The following is a 21,516-nucleotide window of genomic DNA, read 5'->3' as shown; positions in this document are numbered from 1 at the left end:
CCTTCAATTTGATAAGCATTCCCAAGTATGGCCCAGGAGCAGGGACAATGAAGACCAATGAGGACCACGGCTTTGCGTCTGTGCCAGCAAAGCCGTGGAGGCCATTTACCCGGTGTGCTATTCCATACATAACCCTAGAATGTATACTTTATGAATCAATTAAAAATTTACAATTTTTAATTATAAACCTGTGTTTTCTATCAAAATTACTTCTTGCATGAATTCTGGGACACCCTATATAAAAGGCTAATATGCAAAGTGTCCCCTCAGGAGTTCAACCAGGAGATGGAGAGTTCGCTCGCTTGCTATGATGTGCACTGACCACCAGGGGGCAGCATGAAACATGGCGGGCAACCAGCAGTGGCAGCAGGGCACTGAGGGAGTGAGGGAAGGAGGAGGCGGGGAGGCGGGGAACCCGATGGGCCTTAATCGATGGCCAGGCCTAGGAACCCCACCCGTGCACGAATTTCATGCACCAGGCCTCTAGTAACATATAATAGACTCGATTTAAAAAAAAAACTAATTAGAAACCGAAAGTGCTGAGAATGCCAATGAGGGTCATGTGGCCCGACGGGTTGGCGATTAGAGGCACCCCGGTCCACGCAGCAGCCCAGGGTCTGTGAGCACCTAGAGCCGCCAGGAGGGGCCGGGGTCAGGTACCTCCCCCCAGCTGCACCCCACGTGCAGCCACAAGGCCCTGGGGCATGAACTACCCACATAAAATGGCTCATCTGTGTGCTGATATGCACACTCGGGGATGTGCTTTCGCCGGGGCCAACGAGAGGGCAGGAGCAACTAAGAGCAAGAGAATCAGGAAGTGGAGCTGAGCATTCTGACCGAGGGATCTGCAGGCCTCATGGCTCCCGGCCCACACGTACACATTGTGGGTTCCCCGTAATTCGTCTTTTATAAGAAAGACACGCATCCACTTAATGGCAAGGAAAAGTCAAGTTTGGGGTTTTCTTTATTGATTTCAGAGAGGAAGGGAGAGGGAGAGAGAGATAGAAACATCAATGATGAGAGAGGATCATGGATGGGCTGCCTCCTGCAAGCTCCACACTGGAGATGGAGTCCATAACCCGGGCATGTGCTCTGACGGGGAATCGAACCGTGACCTCCTGGTGCATAGGTCAACGCTCAACCACTGGGCCACGCCGGCTGTGCGAAAGGTCAAGTTCTTGCTGCACTGGCTCATTCCCCCTAAGATCCCTACACGGGGATCCCAGGTCATCCCCAGACTTGCCGGAATTCCAGGATGAAGGGAGCCCCCTCCTCTCCCCTCCCGCACCTTCCCAGGGCCTTGGGCGGGGGTTCCCACCGACTAATCCACGGGGCGCTCCTCTCAAGGCAGGAGTTGTGCTCACCACTCAGACCTAGTGTGGAATCTCCTGCCTGCTCTGTGCGGTGGCTAGATGCTATCTTTTTTTTCTATCCTCACCCAAGGATATTTTTTCCATTGATCTTTAGAGAGAGAGTGGAAGGGAGGGGGGGGGGGGGAGAGAAACATTGATGTGAGAGACACATTGACTTGTTGCCTCCCGAATGCACCCTGACTGAGGCCATAAATCAAACCTACAACCCAGGCACGTGCCCTTGACCGGAAATCGAACCCGAGACCTTCAGTCTGAAGGCTGACGCTGTAATCACTGAGCCGAACCAGCCAGGGCACTGTATGCTATCTTAGTTGCTATTTCCCTTTCTGGGTGCATTATCTAAGGCTATATTATATCTCCCTGTGGCAGAGATTCACACATGTCTGCAGACAGGAATCCTCAGATGTTCCAAAGCACGGCGGTCCGGGTCCCACACCCGGAGCCTGACAGGGCCTGGGTGTGGACTGGGCTTTGAAATCTCTAAGCGGTTCCCCCACGTTCCCAACGTGCAGATGTGTTTAGGAAACACTGCCTCCCAGAGCCCTCTGGCCTCCCCAAGGTCGCTTAACAACACACGCTACACATCCAGGCGCTAAAATCAATGTCTGCTGAACGAATTAATGACTATCTGGCCGTGGTCCAAATCACACAAATCTCCTAGAATTATAAACGTGGGGCCTCCGAGGGTCTCCGCGCCCTCTCCCACCACCACCAGCCTACACACAACGCCTTCCTCTGGGCACATTTGGCCGTGACGTCCTCCCTCAGTCAGCGAGCCTTTGCTGAGGGCCTCTGAGGGCCCACCTTCCTCCCAGGCCTCCCGGTCTCGGGTGGGGTGGCCGCTGTGCGTGTCCGGCCGCGGCTCTGGGATGCTGCGGGCAGGAAGCTGACCAGGGCCCCCCCAGAAAACGCTGGGAGCACTCCTTGTAGTCCACGAAGGCCACTGTGGATTTAGGAGGTCTCAGGCGCCTGTGGAAACCAACCGTCTCAGGCCTTGTAAGAAAATCTCCCGAAAAAGAAAAGCTGCACTTGATCAGATCGCAACCCACCAGAGAACCCCTGCGGGCCAGAGGGACCTGCGCCAGCTCCCTGAGCCCACAGTCCATACACCCCCAGGGCAGGGGAGGACAGGGAGGAGGAGGGACAGGCTCCAGGCTCAGGGCCCAGGAGGATGCCGGCCTCACAGAAGTCCCCTTGCCCCCACGTCCTTCCCATGACCAAGTCCCCAACCTGGATTAACCCTGCTCTGTGTTAAAAACAACTAGATGTAATTATTTCTTCTATTTCCCCCTCGAGGGCAGGACCAGTCTTCTAGGTTCCAGAGTCTAACGCGGTGCCATGAACATCATGGGTGTTAAATATTTATTGAATGAATTAAGGGGGAAATGAGGGTTCTAGTTATTGATGCCAACGCCGGGAAATACGGACAGTCCTCTTAAATTCAAATATCAAACATAGGCCTTCCCGCCCAATCAACACTTTTTGGTGGTGTTGGTATTACTCTTCAGAACTGCAGAGTTTCTGAATCTGGGAGAAAACCCAGTGCACTGTCCTCTCTTGAACTTCTAAATTGTCACGTGGACGGCAACTGTCTTCCTCGAATTCATTTTGGGGCAAAATGTAGCACTGTCTGCCTGGATTCATTAAGAAAATTACCATATGAAACAGCCTTTCTTGGGCAACGGGCCAGCATCCCTGGGTAAAGGGTGGTTCAGAGAAATGGCACCCAGGACCATGAACAGATTTCCTCTCTCTGACCCACAAAATCGCAAGATGAAACCGATAAAGTTTCTTGCTAAAAAAACATGAGATCTGCTGGCGACATGAGGGCTGAGTGCCAGGCACACGTGGGCTCTTTCAAAGGAACAGTTCACAACCCACGACCCCCCATGTCAAGCTAGACAATGAAGAAAACAGCCCGGCTCCGTGGTTGAGCATCCACCTAGGAACCAGGAGGTCATAGTTTGATTCCCGGTCAGGACACATGCCCGGGTTGCGGGCTCCATCTCCAGTGTGGGGCATGCAGGAGGCAGCCGATTCCTTCTTATCATTGATCTTTCTCTCTCTCCCTCCCTCTCTTTTCTTCTCGGAAATCAATAAAAATTAAAAAAGTAAAAAAATTAAACTCGTGGAGTGTCCAGGCACACTTGATTTCTCTGGATCATCCGTACCTTTAGCCTCGGAAGTGACACCCACTCCCACCTTCCCGGAGCCCCCTGGGCCCACCGAGCCGTGTCTGATTCGCCCTGGCTCCCCAGCCTACACCTATGGGGCTGAGGAGGGAAACCCCAGCCCCGGGCTCCACCTGGCACCTCTCCTGGCCCCGCCCACCGGGAACTCCCCGCTGCTGTCTGTCCAGATCCTGGCACGGGTCTCGCAGGTCCACGACCCCACAGCCCCGTGGCTCTGACCCTCGGCTTCCCCTCCCAACCCCCCTGCATTTCCCTTCAGAATGGACCCATCGGGTCCCCAGACTGCCCGCCCGGAGGAACCTGGACAGACGCCTTGGGACTCGTTCGATGTGTTCACGTAGGTCGATCAGAGTGGAGTGTGGGGACTCGCTTAGCCGGGCTGGCCATCACAGCTGATCAAGTAACAGGCAACTGCCATGTCGGCTCCAGGCCACAGAGAGCACTCGGCAGGGAGCAGGCCTGGCCTGGGAGGGCTTGCTTCGAGCCCTGCCGGCCGGCCTGGCCTGGCCAAGCATCTCCCCCACCCTCGCATCCTCCACCTGCAACTGAGGCAGCTTCGAGGTGCAAGGCCCCACTTTGCCACTTGAAGCGTGTGACCCCGACCGGGGGCACGATTGCGCTCTCGGTTGGCAGGAACAGCGCCAGCTCTCAGAAAGTGCATTTCCACTAGCTGAATCAAAGCAATTTAAAAGGTACTAAGTGATGCAATTTTTAGCTTTTCCCTAATGTGCCCGGTGTCCTCCCTCCATCTTCCAGAACAGCCAATCTTTTCCAAGACAGGCTCTGACCGCAAAACAGGAGTCTCCTCTCCCATGGCCAAGGGCAAGCCTCTTGACTCTGTAATGCATATAAAACCTCCACTTGTCTCTGAAACAATGCTTTTCAAACTGCAGGTCGTGACACCAGTTTAGTGAGCTATAAACAGCGTTTTCTTTTCTTTTTAACGAAAAGAGAAGGGCTGAGATTAGAACGCACCCACGTGGCAAGGTTAGGTACTGCTCCCAAAACTTCCGTGTGTGTGTGTGTGTGTGTGTGTGTGTGTGTGTGTGTGTGTGTGTGTGTTGTGTGGGTTTTTTTGCAGGAAAACTATGTCACCATGTAAAAAGTTTCAGAAACACTGCTCTAAGGAAACCCGCTGACCTCCCGAATACGCTAGTAATGTTTACAACCAATTGTTCTCTTAAAATGGCCCTAGTTTGTAGGTCTGCCCATTTCTGTGGTGTAAATGCTGCCACTCAGCCAATGTCAGGCCCCCAACAGGGCAGGGAAGTGAGAAGAGATGCGCACATCGGCGGTGGTGAGCCGGTCCTGGCACGCCACTGAATGGCCTGCTCTTGACCTAAACCCAAAGCCTCCTTGGGCTGCAATCCGACTCGCCTGCTCCCTGGCCCTTGGTGAGTTACCACCCTCCACCCCAAGTCCTCTCAGGAGGTCCAGGGCCTCTGGGGTGCCCTACTTTCAATGGGTCCTTTTCTTTCTCTCGACTTACTAGGCACGTCCCAAAGTCCAGTCCTGCTCTTCGATGCATTCATTCTTAGATTCTCGGGTAGCAGATCTAGTTGCAAAGCCCCGAAATCTACATTCCTGACCCCAGTGTCCCCTCTTCTCCTCAGGCCTTTCCCTGGGTGGCCCAGGTCTTCTCCGTCACCTCTCTCGCTACGATACACAGTCCACAGCTGCCTGCGAGCAAGAAGGTCAAAAACAAATTCATCGTTTTCCGATGCTGGCATTCTGATCGCCTCGGGATACACGCGGCAAGAGCTACGAGGAGATGAGTGCAAGAGCCAGCCCAGGAGAAAGGTTCTCACCGGGATCGCGAGAACAGCATGGTTTTATATCATAGGAATAAAGACTCAGTACCCCAACGAGAGAGTGTCCAGGACGTAATTCATAAGATAGCTAAATTGTCCTAAAAAAAAAAAAAGCAAATTTTCCAACTGTCTACCTAGAACTACTCCCCGATGGCTAGGCAATAAGCAAAAGAACTCCCCGAGCACTACAAGTGTATTTGCTAAGCAGCCAGAGCGCCACAAAACCCTCCGATGACTCTCAACATTGTTGGAGGGGGAAAGAGGCAAATGCTGAGCACATGGGATTAGCACTCAGAAAGTTCCCCGCCACCGGGAGGAGGGCCTCTGCCTCGGGTAATTACAAGACAGTTCTACGCTTCGGTCTTTTTCTTCCCCCTTTTCTATTACTAACTGTCAGAATTCAGCACTGCATTAACCTTGGACCATGGAGCCGAGATTGTATAATTAGAAAACTGTTATTTTTCAAACTCCCTCTTACCAGAGCTTGATTAATCCTTACTGTCTCGTGTAGGCGGTTTGCGGCAAGTTTGACAAATTAACAGGATACATTCCATCCTCGGTTCGATTTAGATTTAAGAGATTCGACATTTTATAAATTTGACTTTCATCTCATTTGATATAAGACTCATACAATATCTATTTTAGACGGCAGTATTTTTAAGGTCACTTTAATAGGTTTAAACAAAGAAAACACCTGTCTGGTTGAGCATTGACCCATGAACCAAGAGGTCAGGGTTTGATTCCCAGTCAGGGCACAGGCCCAGGTTGTGGGCTCAGCCCCCAGTGAGGGGCGTGCGGGAGGCAGCCGAGCAATGATTCTCTCTCATCATTGATGTTTCTATCTCTCCCTCTCCCTTCCTCACTCTCTGAAATCAGTAAAAACGTCATATTTAAAACACAGCACCTTCTCTCAAAATACCCAAAAACATGGATAATGCTAAGCAAATGCTAACTGCTGCACGGATAACTGAGCAGAAATAGCGTGGCTCTCCTCACGGACCTGCAGGTGCGCCCAGCACAGGATGGGAACCTGGGGGCTGAGGAAATTTGGAGTCGGGAAAACAAAGTTTCTACTCCAGGTAAAGAAACACTCTAGAGTCCAGGGATCCTCAAATTTTTAAACAGGGGGCCCAGTTCACTGTCCCTCAGGCCGTTGGAGGGCCGGACTATAGTTTAAAAAAAAAAACTATGAACAAATTCCTATGCACACTGCACATATCTCATTTTGAAGTAAAAAAAACAAAACGGGAACAAATACAATATTTGTATTTGCATGTGGCCCGCGGGCCGTAGTTTGAGGACCCCTGCTCCAGACGGTTTAAAACTCCTCGCTGTCCGTGGTGTGGAACTTGAAGAAAAGGCCTCCCCCAGGCCTGAAGGGCACCCTGCCAAGGCGGAGCGGGGTAGCGGGGGCGGGGGCCGAGGGGGGGGGCGGGGGCCGAGGGGGGAGCAGCAGCGTTGGGGGTGTCAGGCGAGGGGAACCCTGTTGCCACTGAGCCCGGACCTGCGCCACCTCTGCCAACTCGCTCCAGGCAGCACCGCTCAGCCTCCGACGCCTCTGGGAAGCACCCTTGCCCCTGACCTTGAAGGTCCTCGGCGGTGCAGCCACCCACGGTCACGGCACAGACAGTCGGCTCACGGACACGACAGAGGCCAGGACTCCGGAGCCGGAGCCTTCCGGAAGGAAAGGTGGGGCGCCTCACCCCGCAGTTAGCAGCTGACATGAAGGGTGCCCCAGGCCAAGGTCGGCCTGTGCGTTTTTAAAAATAACTCGATGCTGATTTGTATAAGATATTCCGTTCCCGTTCCGACGACACAGCTTGTGTCATTGCTTCTCGAAATACGGGTCTAAGTGTATCCACTTCTGGAGTCACTAAACGCTGGTACATCTCCCTCGGGCTCAGCATCCCCCCTGCTCCCCCCCCCCGCCCCCACCGCCCTGGATGCCTCAGACGCCTGATGGGTACACACGGGGGTGGGGGCAGGGGGGAGGGCATGCACTCGGTCCTCTCAGATGCATTTCGGGAACTTTCACAGCTTCTGAAGCTAAAATGGAATTTCAAGGACTTATTTCTTAATTATTGAAAGATACCCTGACAGGGCCTCATACATCACGCCAGCCCCCAGGTGCCGATCCTTCCAGACGGTAATTAACGATAGAGTAGCTAGCCTCGAAATGTAAGCCCCTCCAACCCACCACCACCTCCAGCACCCTCCCCAGAAGGTTATAAAATGTTCGTTATTATGGCGACCCCCAAACCCAAAGCAAGCATTTCTAAGCTTTGTCCCAAACAATACCACTCCTCCGCTACCTCCCTCGGGAAGTGCCCACTGTAAGGAAGCAATGGGGTTCACGATCAGGGTTTCAAAGGCCCTGGCATACAGGTGGGTAGGGGACAGGAGAAGCGACCTGGAAACCCACAGTACAGCCCTCCTCCAGGGCCACCCCAAGCGGCCACACGCAGCTCTTCTCAGCTTCTGCTCCCCACCCCTCGCCCCAGAGACACCCTCCCCCCCACCCCACCCCCACCTCTGGTCTCCCCTCCTGACAACTTCTTGGTGTGCAAAGCCCATTCACTCTCATGGCTTCTCAGACAGAGCCCTGTCCGCCCCCACTCCACTCCCCGGCCAGGGGAGCCCCCTTGGTGCCGGGCTGCGGCCGGGAGAGGAAAGGGCTTAGAACTGGACACGGTTCCCATACATGTTCAGTGACAAGACCTCGCTGCGACCTCACTGGCGCAGCACGGCACCCACAGGCCGCAGCTGCAGGGGCAGGCAGGTGACCAAGGCCCACGCTCAGACACAGACACAACCACAGCAGGAGAGGGGAGCACGGGGAAGAGCCAGGAAACAAGGGGTTAAATGCCCTCTTTGGGGGCGGATGGGACTGAATCTGCAGGTTGTGCTGTTCCTGTGGGAATTGTATTGGGATTAGATGTGTCTTTTCAGAACACAGGGGGCTCAGCCTCTGCCTGCACGAGGGTTCGAGTCCCAGCCGCGCTCGGCCACCAGCAGGAATGGTCGCCCGCCCTCCCTGCCTCCGGTCGGTGAGGAGCATGTGAGGAAAATGCTGGGGAAAGCTTCGTGGGCTGGAGAGAAAGCTGCCAACGTCAGACCTGGGCTTGTTTTCTGAGGACGCAGAGTCCCCAAAGGACCTAAATAGACACTTTTCAAAAGGACATTCAGAAAGCCCAGAGACATATGAAAACATGCTCAAAGTCACCAATCATCCGAGAGATGCAAATCAAAACAACAATGAGGTACCATCTCACCCCTGTCAGACTGGCTATCATCAACAAATCCACAAACGACAAGTGCTGGAGAGGATGTGGAGAAAAAGGAACACTTGTGCACTGCTGGTGGGAATGCAGACTGGTCCAGCCACTATGGAAGACAGTATGGAGTTTCCTTAAAAAACTGAAAATGGAACTCCCATTTGACCCTGTGATCCCACTTCTAGGAATATATCCCAAGAAACCAGAAACACCAATCAGAAAGGACATATGCACCCCTATGTTCATAGCAGCACAATTCACCATAGCTAAGATCTGGAAACAGCCTAAGTACCCATCAGTAGATGAATGGATTAGAAAAATATGGTTACACATCTACACGATGGAATACTATGCTGCTGTAAAAAAGAAGAACTCTTACCATTTGCAATGGCATGGATGGAACTGGAGAGCATTATGTTAAGTGAAATAAGCCAGTCAGAGAAGATAAACATCACACGATCTCACTCATTCATGGACAATAGAGACCATTATAAACTGATGAACAAAAATAGATACAGAGGCAGAGCTGCCTCGAACAGATTGTCAAACTGCAGCGGGAAGGCCGGGGAGGGTGGGGGGGCAGGAGGTAGGGGGGTAAGAGATCAACTAAAGGACTTGTATGCATGCATATAAGCATAACCAATGGACACAAGACACTGGGGGGTAGGGGAGGCCGGGGGAAGATCAAGGGGGGGGGAAAAAAAGGAGACATATGTAATACTCTTTGTAACACTTTAAGCAATAAAACAAAATTTTAAAAAATAAAGAAATGAAAGGCAAAAAAAAAAAAAAGAAAGAAAGAAAAGAAAAAGAACGCACAGTCCCGGGCCCGGCGGGCTCCCTGTGGAGAGCGGGAGGGGGGCCGGACGGGGGCTTCCTCACAGAGGCGGCAGGTGACCGCGCAGGCCACCCCCCGGCCTGTGCTCAGAAGCCGGCACCGCGGGTCCTGGCGTCCAGGCGACCCCTCGGGTCCTGGCGATACCGCGGGCCCTGCCCCACCCCCTGCACCGCCAGTGCCCTCCCTTTCAGAGGACAAATGGAGCCACTGCTTCTGGCACCGAGGGGCGCGCCGTCCGGGGGAGGGACGTGCACAGGACAGTGCCCGTTGGCAGGTGAAGCTAAGAACAGGCCACAGCGGCAACGCGGAGGCAGCCGGCCCTGCGCTGGACCAGGTCCGCTGCTCCTGCTCCCACGGTGCCCGAGGGAGTCTCTGTCCGCAGAGAGTGACGCAGAAAGGCATTCTGGCCGGAGCCGGGGTCTGGAGAAGGGGAGGAGCTGCTCCCTGAAAAAGCGGCCGAATCTCCCAGGCTCCCCCACCTGCAGCCCGGCTCTGAGGCCGCCCGCCTGGGGATGGCTGGGCCCCCCCACCACGGCAGGTCCCCGTCCCATCACAGCTCCTGGAACCCAGCCGTGGGCTTGTGGGAACAGCCGAGTCCTCAGAGCCACCACGCTCTGCGTCTCCCTGTGCTTCTTCCCCACGTGGCCCCTTGGCCACCTCCCCACCTGCTGGTTCTGCGACCTTCCACCCTGTGAAGCCTCAGCCCCAGCCTGTGAAAGGGGGGAGGAGAGGCCCGCAGAAGACAGACAGACGGACAAACACGGTGCCCCCTCGCCTCTCCTGCCCACCCACCTGAGGCCAGGCAGCCCTGCTGCGGGGCTCTGCCGATGGGGAACAGACACTCCTCTCTCTCTCCTGCTCTCCACCCCCAGGCCCCTTGCCCTCGCTCCCGCCAGGGCTGCTGAGGCACTTAGCCCCAGTGGCAGTGCCCAGGGCTAAAGAGACTTCTGACCGTGGTGCTTCCGTTATTGATAATAAAGCCCCCAGAACCCGAGCTGCACTGCTCCCCGAGGTGCGAGGGCACACACCCAGGTCAGAAGGAGGGGGGCGTGGAAATGCTGCGTGTCTTCGACGACGGGCGGGTGAGCCAGGCCCAGCGCCCTTCCCACTGTCCCTGAAACAGCCTGGATGCCCACAAGGCTGAAGAAACACCACTAGCAGCAGCACTAACCAGGGCTCGACAGCTCTGTGCTGCAAATCCCCCTCCTGCGTTAACAGGCTCACAGGGCCCTGAGCAGTGCGCGCTGGAGCAGGAGTCGGGCGTGTTCTAGTTAATTGCAGCGCCGCAGGCAGCCAGGCAACTCCCTGGCCCGTCCAGCAGGCAGAAAGCGGGGCCTCGCTGACCGAACCCGAGATTCGGGGACCAGGTCAGCTCCCGACAGGGCCCTACATTCCCAGGACGTCCCTGCAGGGTGGGGGACACTCTCTCCTTGCTTCTCCCGTGTGGGAGCCTGCTCGCCCTCCTCCCGCCTCCCACGGACAGCCTCATCCCGCCCTCCCCGGCAATGGGGAACTGATCACATCCCCACCACGACTCCACAACCTGCGTGCCCGCTGTCCCTGCCCCCACTTGGCGTCCCAATTACTAACCAGTGTGCTATTCCACTCCCTTCCTCCAACACCTTCCTCTTTTCTCTTCTTTAAAATATATTTTTTTAATTTTTTTTTAAATTTCAGAGAGGAAGGGAGAGAGAGCGAGAGAGAGAGAGAGAGAGAGAGAGAGAGAGAGAGAGAGAAACATTAATGATGAGAGACAACCATCTAGGGGCCGCCTCCCGCATGCCCCACACTGGGGACCGCGCCTGCAACCTGGGCATGTGCCCTGACCAGGGAATCAAACCGTGAGCTCCTGGTTCATAGTTGGACGCTCAACCACTGAGCCACACTGGCCAGGCTTTTCCCCCTTCCTCCTCAGCAATCTCTCTCTCGACTGGATTATTCCCATCAGCAAACAATGTCAGCAAAAACAGACAAACCAACCAACACCAGACCCTCCCCTCCCGCAGACAACATAAACCTTCCTCAGCCCCAGCCCCCATGCTGGCCACTGCCCATCGGTCTTGCTCTCGTCACAAACGTCTCGACCCACCTCCACACACATCTGTCCCCACTTCCTCTGCGCCTCCTTCCACTGGCTCCCATTTGCCTTCCGACCCTGCCGCTCCCTCCATCAGAGCTGCTCTTTGAAAAGTCAACAATGACCCCAGGTTGCTAACCCCGTGGACATGTCCCCGTCTCCCTAGACCTCGCAGCAGCTGTGCCGCAGCCAACCGCTCCCTCCTTCCCACAAGGCAGCCCTGTGCTCCACCGCGCCCCTCTCCGTCCTCACAGGCCCCTCCTCCCCCACCCAGCCTCTCAGTGCTGCAGTTCTCAGGGACCAGCCTTGGCACACCCTCCAGGCCACCTCCCCCGTCTCCACAGCACTGATGTCACCCAAATGCCAAACCTGCCGTTGCTGACACCTCCCCGTACTCTTCAACCCAACCCGACACCCTGACACACCATCCCAATCTCAGGGCCCAAATCGTCCTCGATCTCCCTGCAAGCCTAGGTGCTCAGCTGAACTGCTGGGGAATCCATCTCCCTCCCCCACCCATGTCCCCCCGCCCCGCCCTCTGGATGTGTCTCCAAACACTCCCTGCACCCCGCCTCCCCATGTCCAGCACGCCCGCCCTCCCAGGCTCCCCACCAGGTCTGCAGCGTCACCCCACGGCTGGGCTCCCCGCTTCCACTCCTGCTCCCAACAACCCATTTCCCACGCGCAACCCATGTCATCTTTCAAATCCAAACTCCTTACCCTAGGGGCCCTCAGCCTCACCTCACCTCCAGCTTCACCCCCTCAGCGTGAGCCAGATCCCTTCCTTCCAGACGAGGCTCCGAGTGCCGCCAGGTCCGGGGACCCGCACCCCGCACCCCGCACCCCGCACTCCCACTGCAAGGAAGGCCCTGCCCCTGTTTTTCCCATCCCCCAACACCGCCCAGCCATCTTCCCGGACCCGGCCAATCCAGCAGGTCCCTGTGTAAAAGTCACCTCCTCGGGAAGGAATGTTCAATAATATGTTTGTCTCATCCGTGTCTACCTCCTCCACGAAGAACCGGGCCAGGGGACATTTCACGTGCCCTGCAGAGCGCCTGGCGCAGACCGCACAGGCCAGCCGCCCTGGGAGGAGCTGCGGGTGAGTGAAGGACGACAGGGACGTGGCGCAGGACACAGTTCGTTATCCTTTCTCAAAAGGAAGCCAGCGGACTCGGAACTCCCGTCACCCACAGACAACGCACGCTGATAACAGGACGGGCGACTCATGAGTATTTATTCCAGTTCCTAAGGCAGGATGGCGAACCTATGACACGCGTGTCAGAGGTGACACGCGAACTCATTTTTTGGTTGATTTTTCTTTGTTAAATGGCATTTAAATATATAAAATAAGTATCAAAAATATACATCTTGCCGAAACCGGTTTGGCTCAGTGGATGGAGCGTTGGCCTGCAGACTGAGAGGTCCCGGGTTCGATTCCGGTCAAGGGCATGTACCTGAGTTGCGGGCATGTCCCCAGTGGGGGATGTGCAGGAGGCGGCTGATCGATGTTTCTAACTCTCTGTCTCTCTCCCTTCCTCTCTGTAGAAAATCAATAAAATATATATTTTTTAAAAAATACATCTTTGTTTTACTATGGTTGCAAAGATGAAAAAATTTCTATATGTGACAGGGCACCAGAGGTAAGTTAGGGTTTTTCAAAATGCTGACACGCCGAGCTCAAAAGGTTCGCCATCGCTGCCCTAAGGAGTTATAGCTCACTCACCGAGGGGGAAAAACGACAATGAGGAACTCTGCTTCCCTTTCCCACCTAAACTCAAAATTAATGGCGTCGGGGACAAAGTCTTTTAATTGCAGAATTTAAAAATTCATGCTCCGTTATCACACGCGATATTTTAAATGTACGGCGGCATCTATCATGTGCAAGAAGCGCAGGGATGACGCTCACACCTCCGCTCCCGGCTGGCCCGGCCTCCCGCCAGCCCCTCACATCCATCGCCCTGCGCGCACCGGCCTTCTCCGCGTCGCGTACGGATTCTCGTATTCCCACTTATTCTCCATTTAGTCCGGACGCCGGGCAAGTCTTGTGTTTCAACAAACACTGTCACACGGACTGGTTTGCAAAAGGATTTGCAACTCCTTTCTTTCTATTTGGTTCTAGAACAGCCTCTTGTCTCGGAAGGGTTCTAAGTGTGCCTCTTCCAGTCAGACCTCCTCTTGCACTTAGAAACGGTCTTTCTCCGCACGGCTGTCCTCCAGGCTTCCTCATCCCCGTCTTCTGACGCCCGTGTTTGTGGGGGGCCTCACTCGCCTCAGGCCCTCCTGCGGGTGCCGGCTCTGTCTGGGTTACACTCACCTTAGAACAGGAGCAGGGCTGCGCCTCCGAGGAGGGGAACAGAGCCTGGTTCTAGTCACTCATCCACACGCAGAGGCACATCCTCCGTCCCCACCGCCCGCTGCTTTGCTGGGGGGGGGGGGGGGCGAACCTTCACCCAGGATGCTTTAGAACTCCCCGCAAAGCCCCCGGAAGGGGAAGAGCACCCTAGGTAGTCTAAGGGCACCAAAGCTACATTGTTTAATTTTTCTTGGAACTCTAGAACTGGAGGAGTCCTCAAGGATCATTTCTTTCACGAAGACATTGAGAAGCAAACGTCAGTCATGGATCTAACAAGCCCACGGTCGCTGGGCACAAGCACACCACACCCGGACCCGGGGCCGGGGGGCATTCCTTCCCGGGAATCTGACCACCGCCTGGTAACCGGCTGCTGTGCATATTAAACACACGTCCCCCCCTCCAAACAGGAAACCCACGTCCTCAGCGGTAAAAGTAAGACCAATACAAACATCTGCGAAAACCTCCGGGAACCAGGCTGGAGTGCCCACCTCGGGGAGCAAGCAAGATTCATAATCCACTTTAATTCCAGCGTCAGCAAAGCTTACGAAGGAAGGATTCTTTTTTTTTTTTTTTTTTTTTAAATATATTATATTGATTTTTTACAGAGAGGAAGGGAGAGAGAGATAGAGAGTTAGAAACATCGATGGGAGAGAAACATCGATCAGCCGCCTCCTGCACATCTCCCACTGGGGATGTGCCCGCAACCCAGGTACATGCCCTTGACCGGAATCAAACCCGGGACCTTTCAGTCCGCAGGCCGACGCTCTATCCACTGAGCCAAACCGGTTTTGGCCGAAGGAAGGATTCTTGAGGGGGAAAAAATGCAAAGTAAAATAAGACTAGTCATTCAGGCCAGAAGATCAGTCAACATCAGCGTAAGGGCCAGAGACCAACAAACAGAATACAAACCTCCACGAGGTAAAGTGACTCTTTACAAAACAAAGAGAAATACGTGTCGTTTCTCAAGTGGGTTCGATCCCGCGGACCAGCATCTCAGCTTTTCCGGCTCCTGCCCTCCCCAACAGGGAGCTGTCAGTGTAGGTCCCTTGTAGACGTTCAGAGTAAAAGAGGAATCTCTAGCGCCTCAAAAATTAACCCTGAGTCCACAGATTAAAATATATAGATGAAAATCAAATAAATTAACAAAAAAGTCATTATTGATTCTTTTCTGAAGAACTGTTGCCAAACAATTATACCTGAAAGCGGAATATGCTTGTGTCAAGCTGGTTAATATATATTGGGGGGGGGGGGGAGCCTCATACATAAGCCATCAGGTTTCCCTGTCTGTCTAAAACATCGCACAGTGAAACCCGAGTTTGCTTCCTGATTCATAAAAATCATCTACTTTATTTCTTCTCTGTAAACTTGCTTGAAGGTTTTCCACTGATTATTTTGTACAAAATCCCTAATGAAACCCATCTTCGGGCCGCAAGCACTAGCTGGCCAGGCAGGGGAGGGGTGGTGGGAAGCTGTAAGTGAAATTAGAATTCTGCAGGAACAGAAACAGCCAGCCATCCAACCCAGGGACCTGCCTCACAAAACCAGAGGGCATCTGACTCCACCCGGCGGCAGGAACAGATTTGGTCTTAATTACTAGGAAGCCCTTACAAGTCCTGACGAAGTCGCAGCTTAGCAAGGATCAACTTCTTGATAAATTAGTTTCTCCAGACGAACCTTTTGGAGGCCAAAGAAATACCTCACACGCATGGCAGGGAGGAAAATGCCAGTGTTCAGGCGGGTAAGGCAAATGGCTACGTAATCACTAAAATGACATCTGTGCACGCTTAGCAATATGCTAAACCTGAGAAAAGAAAGATGAAATTTAAATATAAAATGTACAGGCGCGCTGCCACACCTGGCAGAACGGTTCAGGGTTGCCGTGGGGCATTCTCGCCTCGATGAACCCAGCGTTTTCCTCCCCAGCGCGATGGCCTTCTAGAGCATTCCTGCAGAAATACGGACTGACTCTGGGAACAGCCCGGAGTTGCCACATCTGCCCGATGCATCTCCAGTGTGGCGACCGCCCACTCTTGGGACATCGGGACTCGGGTCCCTCCCGCGAGGAAGCAGTGTGATGGCACCGGCAAAGCCACCCTGGCTTCTTGAGTGCCCGGACGGAAGAGCAGGCCACGCAGAGGCACGTTTACCCACAACGGCCCCCCAACAGGTGTGCAAACCCAGGCATAGGAGCCTGATGAGCCCGGGGAGCCCTGTTACCGATGTGAGCTTGAACAATGGCTCCCAGGAGGAAGGTAAGGCAGCCTTGCTTAGTGGGGGGCCTCAAAGTTGTTTGACAGGGACCCCAGATATTCAAGGCTTAGGAGTCACCGGCCTAGAGCTCGGATAATCTCTAAAGTCCTTTATGGGGATTTAGGCATCATCTCCGACCCTGATAGAGCAGCGCAGCCACCATGACGTCAGGGAGGAAAGACAGCCTGAGTCTCCCCAATTCCAGACACCAGCGATTCTTTTTATAAGTGAATGTTTGAAGTCTTAAAACAGAAGTAAAAAGAATTTGCATTTTAGTCCATTATCACCAAAACATTTCTATTCTACCCTAGGCTATCTAAACATTTTTTTAATATATTTTTATATTTTTCAAATATATATTTATTAAGTATGATTTCAGAGAGGAAGGGAGAGGGAGAGATAGAAACATCGATGATGAGAATTATTGATTGGGGATAATTCTCACACCCCACACTGAGGATCGAGTCTGCAACCCGGGCACGTGCCCCAACCAGGAAGTGACCTCCTGGTTCATAGGTCAACACGCAACCACTGAGCCACACTGGCGGGGCTCTAAACATTTTTCACTCTGCGGGCAGAAATCCCTGGAAAAGACAAGACTGTTTACGGCCAGTCATCGTTATCTAGACGGAGAGACCGTCTTTGTGTATTTCATGACCGTAGTAATGCTAAATGCCTTTTAAAAACCATTTAATACCTTCTATAACTTTTACGGTACATCAAATTACAAGCGTACTCTCGTGGAAGAAAACTGTCTACATTCTAGCACAGCTGTGTGTAAAATGAAAAATTGATAAGTGAGGGCAAAGAGCTTTGAAAACCTAGAGGTATCGTATGGATAGTAAAGAAATACTGCAGCCAGCCAGCCAGCCAGGGCCCAGAAACTCAGCCACTATGCAAAAACAGCAATCCGTGAGGCTGGCCCAATGCCTGTGTGGGTGGGTTTTTTAATTCCTCCTGGAAAGGAGCTCTGAAAGGTCCTCTCTCCAACTCGGGCAAAAGGCAGTGTCTCTGACAAACAAAACCAGCTACTCGAGACCCCAGCTCACTGGGAAGCGGGGGATTGCAAAGGAGCTGCAGGCCTCTGGCTTCTGGGTCCCTGCCACCCATCTGCCCGGGGCCCACAGTGACAGGACGGCACGGGTCCCCTCGGTGGGCCCCTCAGGAGCCAACAGGGACCCCTCGGTGCCGGAGGTCAGCACGAGGACCCACCTCTCCGTCTGGATTCTGGGAAGGAAGGACCGTGGTCCGACATTCCAGTGTCGCTGCTGACTGAACGCATGGACCCTTTTCATTCTGCGATTTTACACGGACACTGAACTGTGCCATGAACCTCTGCACGCACCTACACACGACGGAGCCCTTCCCCTTTCCTACCATCGAAAGCTTACGATCCAAGCAGGGTGACCAAACGTTTCGGCACTACGTTAGCACCTTTTCCAGTTCACACACTCCACGCAGCCGGGAAGCGCCGGCTGAGCCGACAGCCTCACGTTCGCCCGACTAGTGGGGCCCCACTATTCCTGCTCCTACGAAGGCTCATCTATAATAATAAAAGCTAATTCGACGGGACAGCCAAACGACCTTCCGGACCACCTTCCGGACAAAGCTGGGGCTGCGAGGGCCGAGCTCCTTGCACGAATTTCATGCATCGGGCCTCTAGTCTGACTATGAAACGCCCGTATTCACTAAACCATGCTTTATTCCCCGGAAACCCTAAGCGCTTGGTTGTTCTCCTTGCCGGCATTCCTCACGCCCTCTCCCACCTCTGGGCATCTGTTTTTTTTCTTTCCAAAACATAGCAGCTGCCTGAAGCAGTTTGAAAAGAAATTGATGGGGTTTATTTCACATGATTGAGGCCCGAGAACATTAGTGAAGTGCATAAGCTAGGCTAACTGCAGACCTGGGATTCTGCAGGAGAAAAACCCACAGGAAAGCTGCAGGGAAGAGCCCACAGCGAAAGGCCTCCCATCGCACCCGGGACTGCTTCCCGCGGCGCACGCTTTCCCTGAGGGGTGGCCTTAGTCCCCCCGTCTTCCACCAGGGCCGGCCTGTTCACTCAGACACGGCACAGGTCCTGGCATTATAAAGACTCGACACGAAGCACCTGCAGCCCACTTTGCCTCATTTACGCCTTAGTTACCAAATCTCCAAGGAATTAAGGGAAAAGTGAAGCTGTAGCCTGTCCCTCCCAGACACTCTCTGAAGTGATTCTCCACGGTGGGACTCAGGTAGGCAACACAGTATAAGAGACCGAGGGACCCTCCCTAATTTAAATATGCAAAACAGACGGCCAGGCCTGAGGGGCCCAGTCCCACCCATCTGGCTTGTACTCTGACCACAGCCCCCCTGGGACTGCGGAGCCCCCAGAATGGCAGGAGGCCACAGCATCTTCCTCCTCCCCAGGCCCTGCTTCTCCCCAGCGCCAAGCCCGGCCATGCCTGTGGAGCTGGCTCTGCTTCCAACCTGCAGGGCCGTCACGCACAGTCCTCCCCGGGATGCACAGTCCTCCCCGGGGTGCACAGTCCTCCCCTGGGTGCACAGTCCTCCCCGGGGTGCACAGTCCTCCCCAGGGTGCACAGTCCTCCCCGGGGTGCACAGTCCTCCCCGGGATGCACAGTCCTCCCCGGGGTGCACAGTCCTCCCCTGGGTGCACAGTCCTCCCCGGGGTGCACAGTCCTCCCCAGGGTGCACAGTCCTCCCCTGGGTGCACAGTCCTCCCCGGGGTACACAGTCCTCCCCAGGGTGCACAGTCCTCCCCAGGGTGCACAGTCCTCCCCAGGGTGCACAGTCCTCCCCAGGGTGCACAGTCCTCCCCAGGGCAGCAGCCCTCGGCACAGAAGCCACCACCAATGCCCTGGCGGGTACAGCCGGCGGTTCTCCATGGAAACACACCCGGCCCACGCAGGCCACAGAGCCCCGGCCCTCAGGGCCAGGCTGTGTGCCACCACCAGGCTCCCTTCCATTCACTGGTTCTCTTTGGAACTTAAGAGACGGGGACAGGAAATTGGGGTCGTTCAATAGGGATTTTTTCTTTCTTTCTATCCAGCTGCTGCTGACTGAGGGGAAAGACGCTCTCTGACCCAAGCAGGACGGGATGCCAGGCTCGCCTACCGTAAGGGTACTTGGTGTCCAGCTTCCGCTCCGCTGTCCTCCTCCAAGGCAGCAGGTCGTCGCTGCACCCGTTGGGCATCCCGTTGTACCCGATGCCCACGATCTTGTTTTCTGCGTTGACGATACAGGCTCCCACCTGCAGCGAAACATGCCCGAAGGCCTGGTGACTGCCTGGCCGGACTGCCCCGCTCGAGGCTGTCAATGGAACCAGAGGCCTGCAGAGCTCCAAGAGGGCACGCAGCTTCTGGGGTGCTAGGAGCTCTGCGTCCTCGCTTCTGTTCCGTGGCGGTTCCCACGAGCCAAAGAACGAGCGCCCCTGGCCCCAGAGGGGTGGAGAGGCACCCACAATCTCTCCCACAGGAAGACGGACGCATAGGGGTGCAGCACAAAGGGCAGCAGCTTCACTCTGCCCCGTGAGCGGCCTTTGCAACGTGCTCACAGGCAGGCATCTCTGCGTCAGTGAGGGCCCAATCGTCCTCCCGCGAAAGTCACTTACCTGGGAATTGGGATCTTTGCTCCTCTGTGCCGACAGGAAGGCCACGGCCATGAAATACTCGGGCCATTCCAGATAGTCCTCACGTTTCTTGCAGGGGACTTCGCTCATGCTGGGTCTAGAAGGAAACACACAACAAACATCAGCGGAGAAAAGCATTTGGCTCAATCCGCTCTCCGGTCCACCCCACCCCAACCCCAACCCCATTCAGACTGCGCAAGGCAGGACTCAGACAACTTCCGGTGCGTGTACCAGCCAGATATCACAGGACATGGACCCCCCCCGCCCCGCCCCCCAGACCGTCTCTGGTCTCAAGAATATTAAGTTACTATTTCAGAAGTTTGAATTTGGCACACAGAGCTTCACATTCCCACACAGCTCACCTATGTGCTGCGTTGTCACAGGCTTTTAAAAGTCAATACCGATGCCTGCCTTACAAACAGTTCTCATCCCGCACCACCCTCTGCTCTAAGATGGGGCCAGGGCAAGAGGGAGGGGTGGGAAGAGAACATTCATTGACCACCTGATACATTTCAGATACGGTTAAAGGCTATACATCACCTCACTCAAGCTGCCTTCCTTCCTAAGGCAGACAGTACCACCGTCCTAGAGACCGCGAGAACTTGGGTAACTCGCCCTAAGTCACGCAGGAGTATTGCCCATGCCCGTCCGATTCCACTCGGCCCTGTCCCACCTCTGACCTTAACCAGATCCTAGTCCCTTCCCTTCCCCTCAGATTCCCCAGGTGGGACAGAGTTACCAAGTCTGAGGTGCGGACTGAACCAAAGGAGGAGCCGCTCTGACAAGCGCCACCTGCTTCACTAAGTCCAGGTTTTAGTTAGGGGCGAGCGCCTGACCGCAAGCAGGCACCACCTCCACAGCAGGGAGAGCCCCCCAAGGGACCCAACGCTTCCAGCAGAGAGGGGAGAGGGTCCTTTCAGGGACGAGGAGGGAGGTCAGCACGAGGACTGGGAGGGTGTCACTGAGAAGTCTCCAGAAAGCCTAGACAGCCGGGCTAAAGGAAGGCAGCGGAAACTGAGATGCAACAGGCCGGTCTGGGAACCAAGGTCACCCAGTGATCATGAGAGAGTCCTGTGAACTCTCTCAACAGCAAGCAGGCCGGATAGGCCTGGTTTAGCACCCGGCTCAAGGGCTGGCACCCTAACTGCTGCAGGGTGCCAGGGAAGCGCCTGCCTGCAACCACAAGGCGGCGGGGAAGGGGAGCGGGGGGGGGGGGGGGGGGGCAAGAAGTGAACTTATCCTCTCGGGGCGCCTTCCCAGAGTCTGGTTTAACGCTCAGGGGTGCCCCACACCCAGCTGCAGAAACAGGAGAGGGACAACTAGTCCGGGGAGGTTCCCCCGGTCACCCGCGGGACAGATCGCAAGCCCCTCCCATCCCCTCGATTCCGATCCGGGACGAACCACGCGTTCCCACCGCGCCCGCGGCCGCAGCCGTGCCGGCCACTTTCAGTCCCGCGTGCGCCTCCCGCTCCGGGCTCCCCGAGGGAGAAAGACTCCCGGAGGTCGCCGAGCGGCTGAGCCCGGGAGGGGGGGCGGCCTCGGGCTCCCCGTCCCACGCCCTGCGCCCCAAGCCCCGCACCCCGCGCTCCGGCCGCGCCACATGGCGCGCGGGCCGCGTACCCGCCCGGCCGGGTCCCTCCGCCCAGATCCGCGACCTCAGGCCAGCTCGCCCCGCCGCGCCCGCCGGGAAGGAAGTGGGAGAGGAGGCGGGGCCGCCGC

The 21,516-nt window shown here is 55.2% G+C and overlaps 1 protein-coding gene across 39 annotated transcripts in view; it reads right to left on the bottom strand.

Moving 5' to 3' along the window:
- The window catches only part of DCTD (dCMP deaminase), a 27,332-nt gene extending 5,816 nt beyond the window's left edge, over window positions 1-21,516 (bottom strand). For 36 of the 39 annotated variants that reach the window (XM_059685748.1, XM_059685744.1, XM_059685742.1 and 33 more), the window contains exons 1-3: window positions 21,377-21,460; window positions 19,780-19,894; window positions 19,284-19,419 (exon numbers count right to left, since the gene is read on the bottom strand). In XM_059685748.1, coding sequence (XP_059541731.1) covers window positions 19,284-19,419; window positions 19,780-19,894; window positions 21,377-21,399 — 274 coding nt within the window. In that variant the 5' untranslated portion in view covers window positions 21,400-21,460. Of the gene's footprint in view, window positions 1-19,283; window positions 19,420-19,779; window positions 19,895-21,198; window positions 21,321-21,376 lie in introns of those variants that run through there. The other 3 variants (XM_059685782.1, XM_059685780.1, XM_059685781.1) reach the window with 3 other exon arrangements.

The sequence above is a fragment of the Myotis daubentonii genome, chromosome 2 (genome assembly GCF_963259705.1).
Source record: "Myotis daubentonii chromosome 2, mMyoDau2.1, whole genome shotgun sequence".
NCBI classification, from domain to species: Eukaryota; Metazoa; Chordata; class Mammalia; order Chiroptera; family Vespertilionidae; genus Myotis; species Myotis daubentonii.
The sequence above is the reverse complement of the archived record's forward strand: the minus strand, read 5'-3'. Positions and strand labels throughout refer to the sequence as shown.